At 41.7% G+C, this 17,179-nt stretch overlaps 1 protein-coding gene and 1 non-coding gene across 11 annotated transcripts in view; both read right to left on the reverse strand.

Annotated features, from left to right (window-relative positions):
* Positions 1 to 1,640: 1,640 nt before the first annotated feature.
* TRNAL-UAA (transfer RNA leucine (anticodon UAA)) lies at positions 1,641 to 1,723 on the reverse strand. The gene has a single exon. It is a non-coding gene; the product is annotated as a tRNA-Leu (tRNA).
* A 12,570-nt stretch (positions 1,724 to 14,293) lies between these two features.
* STX11 (syntaxin 11) overlaps positions 14,294 to 17,179 on the reverse strand; it is a 35,183-nt gene continuing 32,297 nt past the window's right edge. For 9 of the 10 annotated variants that reach the window (XM_064486628.1, XM_064486627.1, XM_064486629.1 and 6 more), the window contains one exon: positions 15,198 to 16,988. In XM_064486628.1, coding sequence (XP_064342698.1) covers positions 16,120 to 16,988 — 869 coding nt within the window. In that variant the 3' untranslated portion in view covers positions 15,198 to 16,119. Of the gene's footprint in view, positions 14,838 to 15,197; positions 16,989 to 17,179 lie in introns of those variants that run through there. The other variant, XR_004138360.2, reaches the window with a different exon arrangement.

The following is a 17,179-nucleotide window of genomic DNA, read 5'->3' on the forward strand; positions in this document are numbered from 1 at the left end:
ATCTAAATCTAAATAGATATAGAGATAGATAAATATAGATGTGTACACACACACACACACACACACACACACACACACATTCTGTCCACTGAGAGGGCCTGGGAACAGTAACACATCAAAACCAGTGAACAGCTAGCACTGAGATCTTGGTTTCTAACTACCATTCTCCCGTAAAGGAAACTGGGATTCTTCTCAAAATGTCTGATTCTACAGCTGGGTCAGGAAGAATACGAGGTAAGCATGGAATATCTTGGACTTCGAAGTAAGGAAGTGCGAAAAAATGACAAAGAAGTCAAAAATCAGCTTGAATAGACTCCCACTGGCCAAATCTGGGACACTTTGAGCATCAAAGCAAATAATTATAAAATGAATTATAACTATTATAAATTAAAATTCACTTAGAGAATCCTGCTAATCAGAGGAAATCAATAATATAATTTAAATAGTTCACCATGAATCCATACTTACATAACTTATGATTCCATAAATAATTCGATAAATGGAAAGTTTGATGAATAATGGGATATTTACACAGCTTCAAAGTACTTCACCTAAAAATACGCATTAATCACAAAGGGTAACTTTAAAGTGGAGAAGCCTGGCTGAGAACCCTAATCAAGTGAATTAAGATCAATACCAGGAGACACCAAAACCATGCCACCTGAGAGGATGCAAACCAAACACAGCGTCGCCTCTTTATAAGCATAACCTGAATCTAATCACTAGAAAACATTAGAAAAACCCAAATTGACAAAGGGACGATCTACATCTTCAGAGGCGTCAAGATTATGAAAGTCAGGAGAGACTCAGGAAAGGTTCCAAATTGAAGAAGCCTAAGGCGATGTGACCAATAAAAGCAACGCATTATTCCAAACAGGGGCCTTTTACTTTAAAAGACAACTAGTGATTAAATGGCGCCTGGGGATTAATAGTAGTAAATAAACAACGTTAATTTCCTGATTTTAACGGTTATTCTGCAGCCTCTGTTTGCTATCTTACTTTCAAATGATTTTTTTTTAAAGTTTCTTTGCACTGTACTTGCAACTTTTTTCTTCCGCTAGGTTTTAGATTACTTTCACTTTTTAAAGTATTAAAAACAAACAAACCAAAAAAAACCCTAGATCGTGCCATTTGTACTTTAAAATTCTTAGCCCATTACAAATTAGAGTCTATTTGTAGCTATGAAGTACTGTCTCAGCCTTCACAGAGTTAATGTAAGAATTGTGTGCACACAACTAATTTTGGCAAAAAAACGGGAAAAGGTAGAGATGCATTTTTGATTTTCCGCGGAGGCAGCTTTTGAACTACGCGGCCGTATCACAAACGCCCATCCGTCCCGGCCGGCTGCCTCTCTGCGAGCCAGGGAGTTGAGCCCCGGACCCGCCGGGGCCCCGCGAAGCCGCGGACCGCGTGCGACGCCGCCGGCCACACCCCCGCCCCCTGCCCTGGGACGCCGCCCGCGCCCCACGCCCGACAGGCTCGCTGGGTCGCCTCTGGCCTGTGGGAAGCGGAGCCCGTGTTGTAGAGATTGTTCCTTTCTCAGCCAGGGAGGCGGGATTCCTGAGTCCAAGCCGCGGTGTGTTCGATGAAATTTATATTTAAAAAATAAATTAAAACTTCTAATGAGAGAAAAGAACTTCTACCAGGAGTGGGGTTCGAACCCACGCGGACATATGTCCATTGGATCTTAAGTCCAACGCCTTAACCACTCGGCCATCCTGGTGCAGGCGAACGAGGTTCCTTTCGCTCTTCCTACAAGCCGTATTCTACCGTCCGCCTCGCACCCTCCCTCAAGAATGCGGAGGGGCCTTCGCCGCCGCTCCCTTGGTTTTCCCAGCCCGAGATGGAGAAGGCTCCCCACCGGAGCCTCCTTTTCCCGCCGCCGAAGCTCACTGTTGCCCGCGACCCGCCGCGGCGGCTGGGGCAACTGCAGCCGAGCTCCTCGCGCTGGCGGCTGCGGCGGCGCGGAGGCCGGGCCTCGCTGCTGGCTCCGGCGGGACCCGGGCCCAGACACTCAGCTTTCGGTTTCGGGGTGCGCGGGCGCAGGAAACAAGCACGCTGCTGAACCTCTGGACTCCTAGGAACACGTTTTGGAGGCGCCTGGGACTGGTGCCGCGCAGGGACCGAGCCCAGAGGGCGGCGTTTGGTTTATTTTATTCTAGACAGAGTAAACTTCAAGGAATGAGTTGCCTGGCAGCAGCAGCCTTCTTGGACCCCTGTACCTGGGGCCGCTTTTCTACTCCACAAGTCACACGGGAAGGGGGCGTCGTAGAAACTTGTGTCTACACGGCGCCGCCACATGCGGGGAGCGCTGCACAATTCGCCCGCCCCTCTGGCTGCAGGGGAGCCTCAGATGCAGTGCGGGGACCTCCTCTTCGTTCCCACGACCCATCCGTGCACCTCGATGTTTAAGTTCTCTTATCTTAACTGTTCTGCAATACCCTCCTTCCTTCCTGGGCCCGGGAGAGTTCAGTTCGTCCGGTCACTTCCTTTCCCAGGACTTTCACTCCATTGTCCACCCCCAGAACCTAGAATCCACCAGGGCCAAGGCTTATGTGTTCTGGAGCGTCGGAGATTCTGGGAACGGAGCCACCATCTGGCAGCCACGCCCGACGGTGCAGGCGGCTGTCTTTGACCAAGAACTTCCAGACCGTACACATTCCCGTCACCAACTGGCTCCTCCCCGACTGGGTCACGGCATTGCCCTGCCACCTCCTGGACGCCTGTGATCCCTGTGAACAGTGCCGTGACCTGCGGTGGCCGCCACCCAGCCTGCTGCCCTGGTTCTTGGAGTTCCAGTCAAGAACCTGCACAGCCCTGAGAGAGCTCTTCCGGTTAACAACTAGCGCAACTGCCCCCCGCCCCTCCGCCACGTAATATTTTGAGGGATCAGTGGCCTGCACCTGCATCCGGCCTCAACACTGTCCTTCCGCTGAGCCTGAGGCCTAGCCCAGGCAAGAACAGAGCAGGTTCCTTAGGCCTAGAGGCTTTGATGTGATGATGACATAGGATCACCGCCCACGACGACTCACCCACTACCTCTGTCTAGGAAGCCAAGGTCTGGTGCTTAGGAAGCACACCTCAAAAGAGAGGAAATTCTCCAGATGTAAGAAGGGTGTTCCAAAGATGTTGGCAACTGCATGACAAATATCCACTTGAGTTAGAACAAAATGTGGAAAGCACCGTGCAATGTCATTTGTTTTAACTGACAATATTAGAGGGTAAATGACAATATTAAGACAGATTTTCTAACACTGGAATGGCTTCATGTTCAGGAAATTGCATTTGACATACTTCTTATGGGCAAATGTTTCACTCTATTTAAACTATTTTTCACTGTGTGTGTTTATTTAAGCCACAATATTCTTTATGCATTCTATGGTGGTTTAAAAAATATGTCTGTAGCTGCTTTGATACTCCTCCCTTCCAGAGATGCAGCCTAATTCCCTTCCCCTTCAAAGTGAGCTGCACCTAATGACTCATTTCTAATGAATAGAATAAAATGGAAGAGACCGTATGTGATCTCAGAGACTAGATCGTCCAAAGGCACTGCTGCTGTCAGCTTGGTTGCTCCCTCTTGGATCATTCCCTCTGGACGAAACCAGCTGCTGCGTCAGGCCATACTTTTGAGAGGCCCATGTGGTGAAGAGTAGCCTGCAAGGAATTGAGGTCCCAGCCCAGTCAAGCCTTGGGATGGCTGTAGCCCTGCCAACATCTTGACCACAACCTCTTGAGAGACCCTGAATTAGAACCACCCAGCCAAGCCCAGATTGCCTGACCCTGAGAAACTACATAAGGTAACAAATTATTTATGCTTTGAGCTGCTAATTTTTGTGTTACTTTTATGCAACTATCAATAACTAATACACATTCTAGCCAAAGTTAGTTTCTCTAGCTCTGACAATGTATTCACAGGCATATATTTTGTTTCTATACATATCTCTAAAAAGAACAATCCTGCTGACCCCTTAGCTAACATCCAACTTTCCTTCTTCGATTTGTTTTCAACTCTTGGATGGAATTGCCCAAACTTTCCAAGGCCACTCATTTACTATCACTTTCCCCCAGAACCCTCTGCTCTGTGGCTTCTACCCTTACTTTTTATCTTTTCAGAATGAAAGTATCTTTACTAAAACAAATTCAAGTTGTGAAGGCTGTATGAAGTTCAACCAGTATAGAAGTGAATAAAGTAGAATGTATAACCCTTTCCACAACCCTTGTAATTCCAGTCATACTAAATTGGGACCCCCTTGTCCCTTAAAGATGCTAGGCCATTTTCTGTCTCCTCCCCCTTCTTTCTGCCCAACTCTCCTCCAAGGCCCAGCATAAACCCTACCTTCCCACCGCACACAGAATTATAAAGTGAAATGGGTAAGTATGTTATGTTACCTGCAAATATGGGTGTAAAAAACTTAGGAAGTTCCAAATTAAACTTCAGGAGTATCCTTCTCACTCTGTCTGATCTTATTTATTATAATAAAAATTAAGGTAAGGAATATATTATTCTTGGTGACAGAATTTTCTAAGTTATAGAATTTAAATTTTTGTCTCAAATCTCATGAAATATAGAATACACATAGCCTATTTATTAAGCAGAGTATAAATTAGCCTTTTTTGTCCATAATTAAGTGTTGCCGTAATGAGAGCAGTGATTTTTCTACAGAGGAACCAAGGGACAGTAGGATGTCACAATGTAAGATATTATTTAGGCTGTGGAGTCAATAGATCTAGTTCAAATTCTAATTTTTTCCAAGCTGGGTAGGCAATATACTTAACATCTTTAAGTCTCAGTTTCCTCATTTATAAAGTGAGAAAAGTAAAACCTACCTCAGAGAAATTTTGTGAGAATTTAGTGAAAAAACGTAAGTGGAGTATCTCGCAGGGTGCTTGGCTGGAAGTGGGCTCCTGTGATAGTCAGTGTTTGTTGCTTTTCCAACGGCCATTTCCAATTTAATTTCAAGAAAAGTACACTCCTCCCCCTGCCCCAGGGGGCGAATCATGATTGGTCTAAAGCAGTAATTGTCATGTCATCCCTTTTGCCAATAATTGGTCTGGAGCAGGATAAGGTGTAGAGTGAGCAAGTGATCCAGTTCTGGCCCATGAGAGATAAAGGAAAGTTGGCCGGGGCTTCTGAGAAAGATATTCTTTATGAATTAAAAAAAAAAAAAAAGAGTCTTGGTGTAGGGAAAATGGAGTCAGTCAGACATCCAGCGCCCAGTGACTCAGCTGGATTATCCCGCATGCGCGGTACCCATGTGTTGTTATGACGTCTTGCACTGCGCAGGCGCATTGGTCAGCCCGTAGGTCATAGTTGGATAGAGGCCGGCTTTGTTTCCCTTGGTATGTAAGGTGGTCGGGACTTTCCGCCGCCCCTGCAGCCATTGAAGCCTGTGTACTCCTCGCGGCAATAAAGGCACGTCAGAGATACCCAGGGCTCCACCAGTGTTCAGTCTGCCAGAATCCGTGAACTTGCCAGGCCTTGAGCGCCTCCAGTACACTTGGGAACTGAAAGCTTGTGCTATTCCTTCCCTTGGTTTTCCTACCTTCAGTGAGATGGTGTGAGATGAAATTTTTGGAGCTGTGTTAGCATCCTATGCCTATCAAGCTAAAACCTAAAGATGTCAGAAGGGTAAGTTTGAAAGAGACTTTGCCCTTAAAGACCTTAATGAGACACAGCTAACCAGAAACCACCTGTCTCCAATCTGCCTGTGTTAAGAGATAATGAACGTGTCTTTCAGTATAAGCCAGTGGTTCTGGAAGCATCAGGATCACCTGAGAACTTGCTGGAAATGCTTTCTCAGGCCCTGCCCCAGCGTCTTGAATCTACCATCTCAGAACTGTGTGATTGTGAGGCATGCTCAGGTTTAAGTGTTCTGTTATCATGTAGGGTTTCTGCCCAAACCTTCTTGAATATGTGTAGAGTGGATGAAGGGCTCTGCAGTATCCCCCAAAGGCTGCTTCCTGGATTGATTCCCCATTATTAGCTTGATTTCTTATTTACCTCTTTCCCCTAAATAAGCCTGTGTCCTGAGGGTGCACTTGTTTTCTTCATGTATATAGATAGATATAAAATTATTGTGTGGAACCCTGAAGCTGTCTTGTCCTTGTGTGTGTTGTCCTTGACAGAATCTTCACTTTAACTTTACCAGAAATCTCTCATTTTCTAGCATCATTCTAACACCCTCTTATTTCATCATCAAACACTTCAATTTCCAGATTACTTTTATACTCCTTCTTTACCTTAATTATAGTATGAAGAAATATAGCCATTTCATAGATACTTCAGAATATTGTCACTAAACATCATCAACATTAGGACATATTTTCTCATCTGGAAGTGAGCATGGGAAGCATTCTGTCTGCTTACATTGGGGATGATCAGATACTTTTCAGACACTTTCAGATACCTGAGTGAGCTAGTCTTCTGGATTCCAAAGAACAGAGTGCGTGTGTGTGAGGTCAGCCAACCCTGACTGCTGAAATGTTTGTGGCGAGGCCCTTTCAGACAGCGCTGGGCCAGAGATGCCATATAGAGATGCAAGGTTGGTGGGACATGGGACAAGGGGTTGGGGATGGAAGTTGGCATTGCTCTGTGCCTCCTGCTCCCAGCAATCCAGAACTCAACTGCAGAGAAGTCTAGTGGAAATTTTGCAAAGGATGGTTTACTCCCTCCTCTCCTCTCTTCCCCCTCATCTTTTGTTTTCCAATTTTATTAAGGACAAATTTGTTTTATGGAGTAGTGTCTTAGCATCACTTTATTGTGAGAAGCACTTTATGTGTATTATCTCATTTTATCTGATTTTCCCCATTTCTGTTTAGTTCTTTATTAAGTGTTCTGCCTCTGTCATGTTTCCCTTACTTTGTATTTCCTTTAACAATATTATTACTTTTACATCCTATTGAAGTTATATTTATTCCTAGTTAAGTTTAGAATTTTTTCTTCATCTATATTCATGTTTTGATTTATTTTACATATTGTTGCTTTTAATTTTTGTTTTATAAGTAAATCTAATTATTTTATCTTGTAATAGTCCACTTTTCATGACATTTCTATTTTAACCCTTTTATTTTAATTTTAACATTTTAGTTATTCTTAATTTTCTCTTCCTTGTGTTATTTTACTAAAATTTTTTTTAGGAGTATTTATTTTACTTTGTGTTTTTGGCAAGTAAGAAATATGGCCTCGGGAAGTGGCAGTGAAGAAAGGCCATATCCTCTGTCCCCACAGTCTCCACACCGAGGAGAAGGACAGTCTAACAAAAGGTAGGGTCTTTTTGTAGCCACTCAGGATGGGGACTGAGACTAAGTTGGCTAGATATTAAAGGGCAGGGTGAACTTAGAAAATGTCATACAAAGGGATACTCAGATTAAGTTTCAGATATATGTTGAGTGACCATGTAATTCATCATCCAGACTCACATACTTGTGAAAGTGAAAGGAGGAGCTATTAAAAATTATGCTGGGACTGCAGGCCTGCAAGAAGCTAGTTCCAGGAAACTTACATATGTGAAAGAAATATGTATGCATGTTTGGACCAGAATTAAGTAATATTATCTCTGCACTTAGTAGACATTTATTGAATGAATGACCACATTAATGATTATGTAAACTTAAATGTAAATCAAAACACATTTCCTGATGTATGAAACTTTCTTATTGGGTCAATTAGGAAAATCTAGACAGGAAATTGTAGATACTTTTAGAGCTCAGGTATCTGGTGTGCATTTTGGATTGCATTAGCCACACAATAGCCGACAAATATTTATTTTTTAAAAAGTATCAACAGCAATTTTTAAATTTCATTTGGCTGTGAACAGAGAGGATAGAACGGAATGAAGGTGATTCTGGTGTTTTGCCACGAGATACCTGGGAGGGTAATGATCCCATTAACTGAAGGAGGCCCACAGGAGGAAGAACAGAAGGCCGAGTTGGAGGAACCTGTGGGACATTCAGGAAGAAAGGTCAAGTAGACAGTAGGACATACAAATCTGCAGCTCAGGTAACATATTTAGGCTAAAGGATTATTGAGTAAATGGTCCAGGCAAATGCCTTTAGTGTCCCAAGGTACAGGCCAGAACCACAGGCGGGGGAGGATGCACACAGCCCCAGAATGATGCCTGCGTCATGTCTAGTGATCCCATGGTATGCCTGGGCAGGAACCAGCTGCATTCATTATGAGCTCACCCCTGCTGCTCAAAAACTGTATCTTACAAAGGCGAGAATAAGAGCAGTCTTGCAAGCAGAGGAGAGAGAGTCTAGCTTGGTTGCCACCTGCTCAGGGAGGTTGCCCACTCACGCTGTCAGCACCTGTGTACCTTGGGTGAAGTTGAGACTGTATGTTTGCTCCTTGCCAGGCAAACTAAAGAAAGCTGCTGGGGTTGTCAGTGACCAGTCTTCTCTCCACAAAGGTTTGGAGAGTATTGCCATAGGGAAGTTAAGCCATGGGTTGGATGAGATCACCTACAAGGAATGTACAGAGAAGAAAGGAGCAAGCGTAGACTCCTTGGCCATTTCACATCACAGAGTGTGGGCTAACTCCTTTGACACAGTTCCCTGAAAAATATGTAACTTTGTGTTTTTATGCCACCAAGCACTAGGGAGCAGTAATCCCCCCTTCTGTTTTCTTAGTTGCCTTAACCACACTTGACAATTTATTATAGCTGTGTTGTGTGCAGGTGTAGCTATGGAGAAGGCAAATTCTGTCAACTAAGCCCACACAGGGTATGTGGTCATTGGCAAACCACAGCCTCTTTCTCCTTTCTCTTCAAATAAATCAGAGGAGTTGGTAATATAAGTATGTATGCATGAATATTTGCTTTTGTTTTGTGTTTACAATATACTTTAAGGAGGTAATTTCAATTTTTCAGTTGCTACATGGTGTACCTTTCATTTCAGGAGTCTTCATTTGAGCTGTAAACTGTAGTATCTACTTTATAAGACTGTGAAAATTTTGAAAATGGAAATATATATATATATGTTGAAATTTTCTTCTGAACAAAAAAGCAGACCAAGCAAAGAAACATAGACTAAATGGAATTAATAGCATCATTTTCTCCCAGTTTCATTTCTTTTTAAAGAATAATGCAACAGTAGGATGAAGAAAGGAGTGGCAATTATATTTTATCAAACTGTGAGAATAGGTAGAACTTTTTCATTTTTTTTTTACAAAAAAAGTAAAAGGAAACTAGATTCATATATATGCAAGTGAATATAAAGGCTCTTGAGTTATCAGAAATTTATAAAGGTCTTTAGGTGTTAGGGAGAAATTTCCAAAAATTTCAACCCATTTACTACATTGAATTTAAGGCCACACAAAATTGTATTATAGAATGTAGTAGTACATAATTTAACCAAATTATACTCACAGGATATACATGGAGTGGGGGAAAAAAAGAAAACCTACCAACTTCTAGTTGTAACCATTGTCCCTGTTGACGTATCAGCCAAGTAAGTTGTTTGCTCACAATTTCTGTTAGTGCACAGATGGAAATTAATTGGGTTAGTTCACAGGAAAGTCTACTTTTAGTATTTTCAGCTTCTCCTTTCAATTTCTTTGGTTCACTTCAGCCATATCCCCTAATTCTACTCTGCCCTTCTGGGATTATCTTGCTTCCTGACCTTCCCTTAGGAACACGTCATCCTTCCTCCTTCTTTTTTTTTTTCTTTTTGTTTTAAATCTCAAATTTATTCACCCCACTGTATTATTCCTTCCCCAAATTTTTAAGCCTCGTGTCTCTTTTCAAGAAAAAAAGGAATTCTCTTCACCATTTTTATGTCCCCTGGTGTGTCTGCCAATCTTCTTTTTTTTTTTTTTTAATTTAAGTATAGTTGATTTATAATGTTGTGTTAGTTTCTGGTATTCAACATAGTGATTCCATCATATATATATATATTCCTTTTCATATTCTCTTTCTTTATAGGTTATTACAAGACATTGAATATAGTTCCCTGTGCTATGCAGTTGGATCTTATTATTTATCTGTTTTATATATAGTAGTTTGTATCTGCTAATCCCAAACTCCTAATTTATCCCTCTTCCTCCACCCCTTTCCCCTTTGGTAATCATAAGTTTGTTTTCTGTGTCTATGAGTTTGTTTCTGTTTTGTAAATAAGTTCATTTGTATCATTTTTTAGATTCCACATATAAGTTATCATATGATACTTGTCTTTCTCTGACTTACCTCACTTAGTATGATAATCTCTAGGTCTATCCATGTCATTGTAAATTTGTCAGTCATTTTTAATATAACCCTGAAACTCATATCAGTGAGAAGAGATGCAACTTTTGCTAATAAAGCTGTGGTTTCCTTTTGGAAATGAGAACTTGGTGCAAAGTTACTTCCTATGCTGATAACAACCAAGGCAGAGTGCCAAACACAAGAAGCTCCCCTCCCGATGAGTGGCAGCAATGAAAGAACAGACACTTTCTTTCATTCCCCAGACAGTTTTACTGTCTCCTGGGTACATGCATGTTTTAACACCTTGCCACTCAGTAACATTTCTTGTCTGACAGGTTTCTTCCATGAATCAGATTACCAATTGCCGTGAAGATCATGTAGAAAAACCTTGTTACCTCATTATGCTCTTCTAAGGGTGTTTTAGACCAGGGGAAACCACGGGGCAGGGCAGAAGAATGAACTAGTTAAACATTCCTAGCTGCAAGAGAAATTCCTGTTTTGTGACATGCAGGCTAAATAGTTTATTTTTATCTAGGGGTGACATTCCTTGTATATCCTTTCTACTCCCTGGAGATTTTCTTCTTGACTTGGTCCAAATCATCTTTTGAAAGAGTTTGAGCACCAGTTGCCGGCAGCTGGGCAGCACATTAATATGAGATCTGCCAGGTCGGCTTCATCTGTGAGAGAGTGGGACCTTGCAACCCAGCTGAGCTCACAGCTCAAAGGAAGGGCAGTTTGAGGTCCTCTAATCTCTCCTTGATCTTCAACTCCTCCAGAAGAAGGAATGGCCTTGCCAGTTATTTCTCTGCACAGTGCACCTGCAGTTGAACATTTTTGCCTTGAGTAGGCATCATGGATCCCTAAGGAGTCTGTATGTGAGTGGGGGCACGGGGGTACCTAGCATTCTTAGGAAAATGGACTGAGGCATTTCAGGGCAGCCTGATAAATAGAGACCTCAGTGATTGAGAACAGTTTAGGACTGATGGCCAAAGCCACTGTAATTTGCATAATTACCCCACTGGGTGCCACATGACAGAGGGATAGGCACATCCTGTCCACAATTCAAAAAAATAACCTTTGTTTTATTTGGTTGGAAGGCGAAAAACGAAAAACAAAATCCCTTCTTAAAATTTGGTTTTAAAACTTAGTTTGCAACTTTCTTTGCATCCAAACTCGCTCTGTACCTGGTCTCAATTTACCCCCAGTTTGCTGACTCCAGTTCCTGTGGCTCAGACTTTCATTCTCTCCCGGTGCAGCCTGTTCAGATTGGCCATTCTCTTGGATGATCTGCTTCTTCCCAAGTAGTTTTTGTCCAATCCCATCTCTCTTCCTCTCACCAAGACCTACCCCTGCTCCCAAGATACTGTCCCCTTCTCTGGGCCTAGTACCCAGCACAGGATGACCTTCTTAATTTCTGCCTCTTAAAAAAAAAATGAAATGGTAACATTACTTCACAGGCTTGTCATGAAAAAAAATGAAATCAAAGCATCTTGTAAACAGAAAAGCGTGAAACCCATGGGTATCGCTATGTTGATTGAACATGTCTATCTACTGTGGGATGACTATTGAGCAAAGTGTGATCAGATATGGGTCGGTGCCCAGAAGAGTACATAAGTTGAAGGTCAGGGCAAAAAAGACAGTCAGGAAAACTTGCAGTCCAGTTGTAAGGTCAGAACAAGCAATTGAACACATCAAACAAGCAGACAGTAGTTAGGTAAGGCAAGTAAAAATCCGCACACAGTAAACAAAAGGAAACTGAGAGGTCATGAGTGCAGAGCAGACATGAGGTATCGTCCATCTCCAAGAATACTTAGAATCCAGAGGCACTGCTCAGGCATAGCCAGTGAGCTTTGGTATGTATGGATATGTATTCATTCCTTCTTTCCTTCTTTTCCTACCTTGTTCCATAATAGATTTATGGTGGCTTAGAATGGTTTAGAACAAATCTCCAAGTATGGGTACCCTAGGGTCTGCAGGAGGTATCCGATAAAAGGGGCATGTAAGTGGAGCCCACATCGATGGGGAAGTATAATGATCCTAACATAGAAACACATCCAGTACATGCATGTTCCTGTTAAATGGCTTTAAATGCATCTTTGTTTGGGACAGCTAGACTGAGCATATGCAAAAAGCTGGGCCTATCTGAAAATAAAGAGATAAGATATAAAATTTGCATGTTCTGTTATTTCTACCCAGTATAGAATGTTATGGGATGGGATGCTGGGAAACCAAAGGAGGGGTATGTCTAAAGAGTTGTCTATAGGACCATGAAAATGTAGAGATACAGATTAGGAAAAATGGGAAAGGGTCCAAGAAGTGGATAAGGATGCTCGCAATTAAATCAGGGTATAAAACACTTAAAAATAAACATCAAGAATTAAAAACGATAATGTTGGGAACTTGTCTCTCACTCCTCTTTTTCTTTTTTCTTTTTTTTTTAAGGATATCACTGGTTTTAAAGCAACCTATTTAGTCTCATTCAAATCATCAGTTCAGAAAGTCTTCTTTCTCACCAGTAAATATATAATTTTTACAACAAAGCTTCCAGTGTATAAGGACATCTAGTCCATTCTTCATAACACATGTTGGTAATAAAGATGTTCAATATTTAAATGATGGTGAAGTTATATTCTAGATCCTATTCATTTTCTATTTCTAATAGTCCCATTTTATTAATTGCAATGATTTTCAATTCTATCAGAAGCAAGTCAGCTGTTACTCTGATTACAGATGGATGTTTCAAACTATCATCTTGATTATAAATCAGTGAATTGCATGCTGCAGTTGGAGATACCTTGCATATTTCAAAGAAAGGAGTAGAAATATGTCCCATGGTAGGCAATGGAATGGCAGGATTTACACATAAAATCCAAGATTACCGTTACCCTATTTTATTATTTTTAGGTTATGCACAATCTTCAGTAGTTTTCTGTCAAGATAGGAAGTTTATATGATAGAGCCTGAAAAATATTTGCATATGACATTTAACTACAAAGCATTGAAACTGATTTTAAATATATATAAAGCAATGGTGCAGGAAGAACCCTGTTCTGTTTCCAAGTCATTATCTTGAAAGGCCATAAACTTACTCCTCTTGGGGGCACTGGAGCACCCTTTCCTAAGGAAAAAGCCAGCATTTCACCCACTGCTCCACAGGGCAGTCAGAGCCAGGAAGGGCTTCTGGGAAACAGGACAGGATGTGGGAAAAGCCAACTGATCCCTTCCCTTTAGTCTATTGTGACTTGGCCTCCACAGCTGAACTTCTTCTGGGACTTTCTGACTCACAGCTGGGAAAGAATTAGGGGAAAGCCCTTGCCAAGTTGAGCAGAACAGCTGCTTCCTGCTTAACTGTTTTTAGAGTGAAATTTCCAATTTCACTTTCATAACATATAAGAAGGAATGAAATGCCACTGTGAAAACAGTTCTTTCATTGTAAAAAAAAAAAAAAGTTTAACCCTATTAGTCAAAGAAGATAGGGTCTTGGTTTCTTTACTGTATTTTAGTAGAGACTATTAACAGAAGAGTAAGTATTTATTTTTCCTCAGAAGTTAACTATTAATTGAATTAAGTTAATAGCAGCTCTCTCAGTCCAGAAGAAAGTTATGCAGTAACAATGATCAATGTAACACTTCACACGTGCCAGGTACCATCCTAAATGCTTTTACATATTTAGTCATTTACTTCTTACAACTACTCTATGAGGTAAGTCCTATTATATCCATTTATAGATGAGGAAACTGAGGCACAGAGAGGCTAAGTAATGTGCCCAAGTTGTACAGCTACTATATGGCAAAGTCATGACTTAAACCTAGAAAGTAGGGTCCTGAGTCTGGGCTCTTAACTGCTACACCACACCCAGACAGTTACTAAAAAGCAGGAATAAAAGTTCTTGTCTTTTAATAGGCAGCAGTTCACTAATCTCTTTGTATATTAAAGTGAAGTTTTTACCTAAGTCTCTGATGTGAAGTGTGGGGAGTTAAATACACAGAGCCAACAAACTCCTTGACTTTTATGAATGGTTCTAAACAAAAAAGTTTTGTGCGATGAATTCATGAAATATTCTCTCTTGTGAAACCTTGCTTGTGGCCTATATTTACAGTATCTCTTTCCTACCATGAAAGGCAGCAATGGAACTGTGTGAAGGATTTTTTTTTTTTTAAGGAAAGGGAATTAGGTCAAGGGTGAGACATATCCCTAGAGTTGGCTGAGAAAGAACTGGGAGAAACCTGAGGAGAGCCTGGTGGGACTTAGTTTCCACAATTCTCATATTTAACCATGAAATTAAAATTAGGTACAGGGCTAGATTTCATGGTCATAAGCAGGTTAGTCAGTGAGTTCTAAAGAGTTCACATACTCTTCTTTCCATTTCTTTTAAAATTTCACTGAAGGACCTGAGAATAATGATCACTGAATAAACTCACTCATTTATTAAATTATGAGTAGAAAGAGTTAAGAATTGACTTAAAAGAAAGGCAGGAAACATGGTAAGTGTGGGAAAACGCATTACAAAGTTTGCAAGCGAAACCAAATCTCCAAAAACATAATTTTGTTAAACTATTGTAAATAACCCAGGAGAGAAAGCAACGTACTCTCATGTGAATTCTTTTTCATTTCCCCTCTTTATTCAGAGTTGCATCCAGTTGTTGCAGCTTCCAGCAGCTAGTAGAAAAAAAATTAAAACAATAATTGAAAAAGTAGACTAAGATTTAAATGATCAAGATACAAATGCATAAAAGAGATGTTTACTATATAATGTTTACTAAACATTGTTGAAAAAGAGTGTTATTTTATTTTAAATTACTACATTTTCAATGCATGAAAGGAATGGGCCACAGTAAAAACAAAAGCAATATTTCTGTGACTGTTATTTTATCTCTAGTTCTGTATGCCTTTTCAGCATTTGACATCTGTTTTTACCACTATACCCAATCCAGAGTTGTTCAAAATAAAGTTTTTACCCAAACTAGACTATGGAGATGCAGATGGGAATGAGATAAACTCAAAACAAAGCAACACCAGTAACCAGTAAAAATGTTTTAATTGATATCAATATACCATATTTACAAACCACATGGTCATTATGTACATGCATTAGTAAATATTAGTACTTTACATATATATGGATTTGTAACAATCAAGTAAAAAGATACACTTCAAATTATTTTTATTTATGAAAAATATATATAATGTGACACATGTACTTCAATTTGAGTGCTTGTTCAATACTCAGTGCTTAAAAATATTTGAAAAAAAATCCTAAAATATATTCTGATGGAAGATATTAAAAGTGAAAGAGTTAAGGAAATAGTAAGTGTTAAATGTCATTTTAATAAGTAGGGGAGGTGAGCAGAAAGAAGATAAACATCTATAGGCAGCAAGCACAGCATAAACTAGATGAAGAATCAGAAATGGAATATGTGCTGTTTTTCCCAAGGTCAGTTTCACTTGAAAATGAACAGAACCGAGGTACTTTCAGGATAGGGTGAATGAACTGAACTTCTGATAACGAGGAGACAGAACCGAGGTACTTTCAGGATAGGGTGAATGAACTGAACTTCTGATAACGAGGAGCCGGTGCAGAATTGACTTCCTCCTAGAGGGTTCATGACCAAACACGCCCTGGACATTTACCATAGAGTAAGCTAAGTCAGTTCCTTATTTGGCTTCCGCTAAGAGGCAAGGGTGCTATGTGCCACATAATGACCTCAAAAACCTGAGTAGTCATCTGTCCTTACCGAAGAGACATCTGGTGGCATCGGCTCTCTTTGCAAGCATAAGCTGGGCTGGAATTCTTGGATCTCGAGTGTTTTCTTTCTTCAAAGACTGAGGTCCCTAGGGATTAGGGCAACTCACCCCAGTTCATATGGCCTCAAAATCTCTTCTAGTGTGCTTACCAGCCCATTCCGGTCTGGGATGGGGTGTGGTGCCCCAGGCCGGCCTGCTAGTTGACGCAGGGGCAGCAGAAGCAGCAGAGGGTCCGACAGGGGTTCTTCTTCTTGTACTGCTCAGCCTTGCTCCAGTGCACCTTGGCCTGGCCGGTGTAGTTGACAGTCTTCTGCACGTTGACACTGATGACGTTCAGGGTGTCAGACTGCTGCTCTACCAGCCTGGCCGTCTGCAGGAAGAGCTCATGGAGGTCACGGATGCGGCCCTCCAGCTGCAGCATCTCACGGTGCTGGCTCTCGATCTTGCTGAGGGCCCCCCGGGCGCACTTCACATCGGCCAGCAGGTTCTCGGAGAACACATCCCACTTGCCCTGTTCGAACATGTCCTCGATCTGGTCGCCCGAGACGTCCTTGCCCATGATCTCCAGCTGACGCTGGATGCGGATCTTGCAGTTTTCGCGCTGCTTCATCTCAGCCTCGTTGTACTCTTGCATGGCAGTCTGGAAGGTGCAGGTGAGCGCTCTGTAATGCGCTTGCATGATGCGCACGACGACCGAGTTTGCGCCGTGCTCGGCCTCGGCCTCCTGGCTCAGCGTCTTCATCCTGCTCAGCTTGAGGTGGATGCTCTCGCCCCGGGCCTTGATGTCCTTGGCAATCGAGTTGGTGTCGCGCTTGATGCTGCTAAGGCGCCGCATGGACGTGAGGAAGCGGGCATTCTGCTTTCCCAGCCGCTTCACATCATTACTCAGCTGCTGGTTTTCATCCTGAAGGTCCTGGATGTTCCTGTACAAGGATTCCAGGATGTGGTCCGTCTCAAACACGATGTCCTCCTGGGGCAAGTCAAATTCATCGTTCTTGTCTGCGAACTGCCGGTCATAGTTCTTGGTTAACTCCACCAGTTCTATTAGTCGGTCCTTCATTTTGCCTGCAAGTAGAGATACTGAGGTTAAATTCCTCTAGTGAAAGCCAAATATTTACACTGAGGGAATTGCAGGTTAAAATAAAGAAGCATTCTGTTCACTGCTCAGAGCTCCCAGTTCTTTACTCCTGGGTGTAGGTAATAATAAATGCACTAAAGGAGCTAAATGTTCTATGACATTTTGCTTATGAATAAAG

Source organism: Camelus dromedarius, chromosome 6 (assembly GCF_036321535.1).
Source record: "Camelus dromedarius isolate mCamDro1 chromosome 6, mCamDro1.pat, whole genome shotgun sequence".
NCBI lineage: Eukaryota > Metazoa > Chordata > Mammalia > Artiodactyla > Camelidae > Camelus > Camelus dromedarius.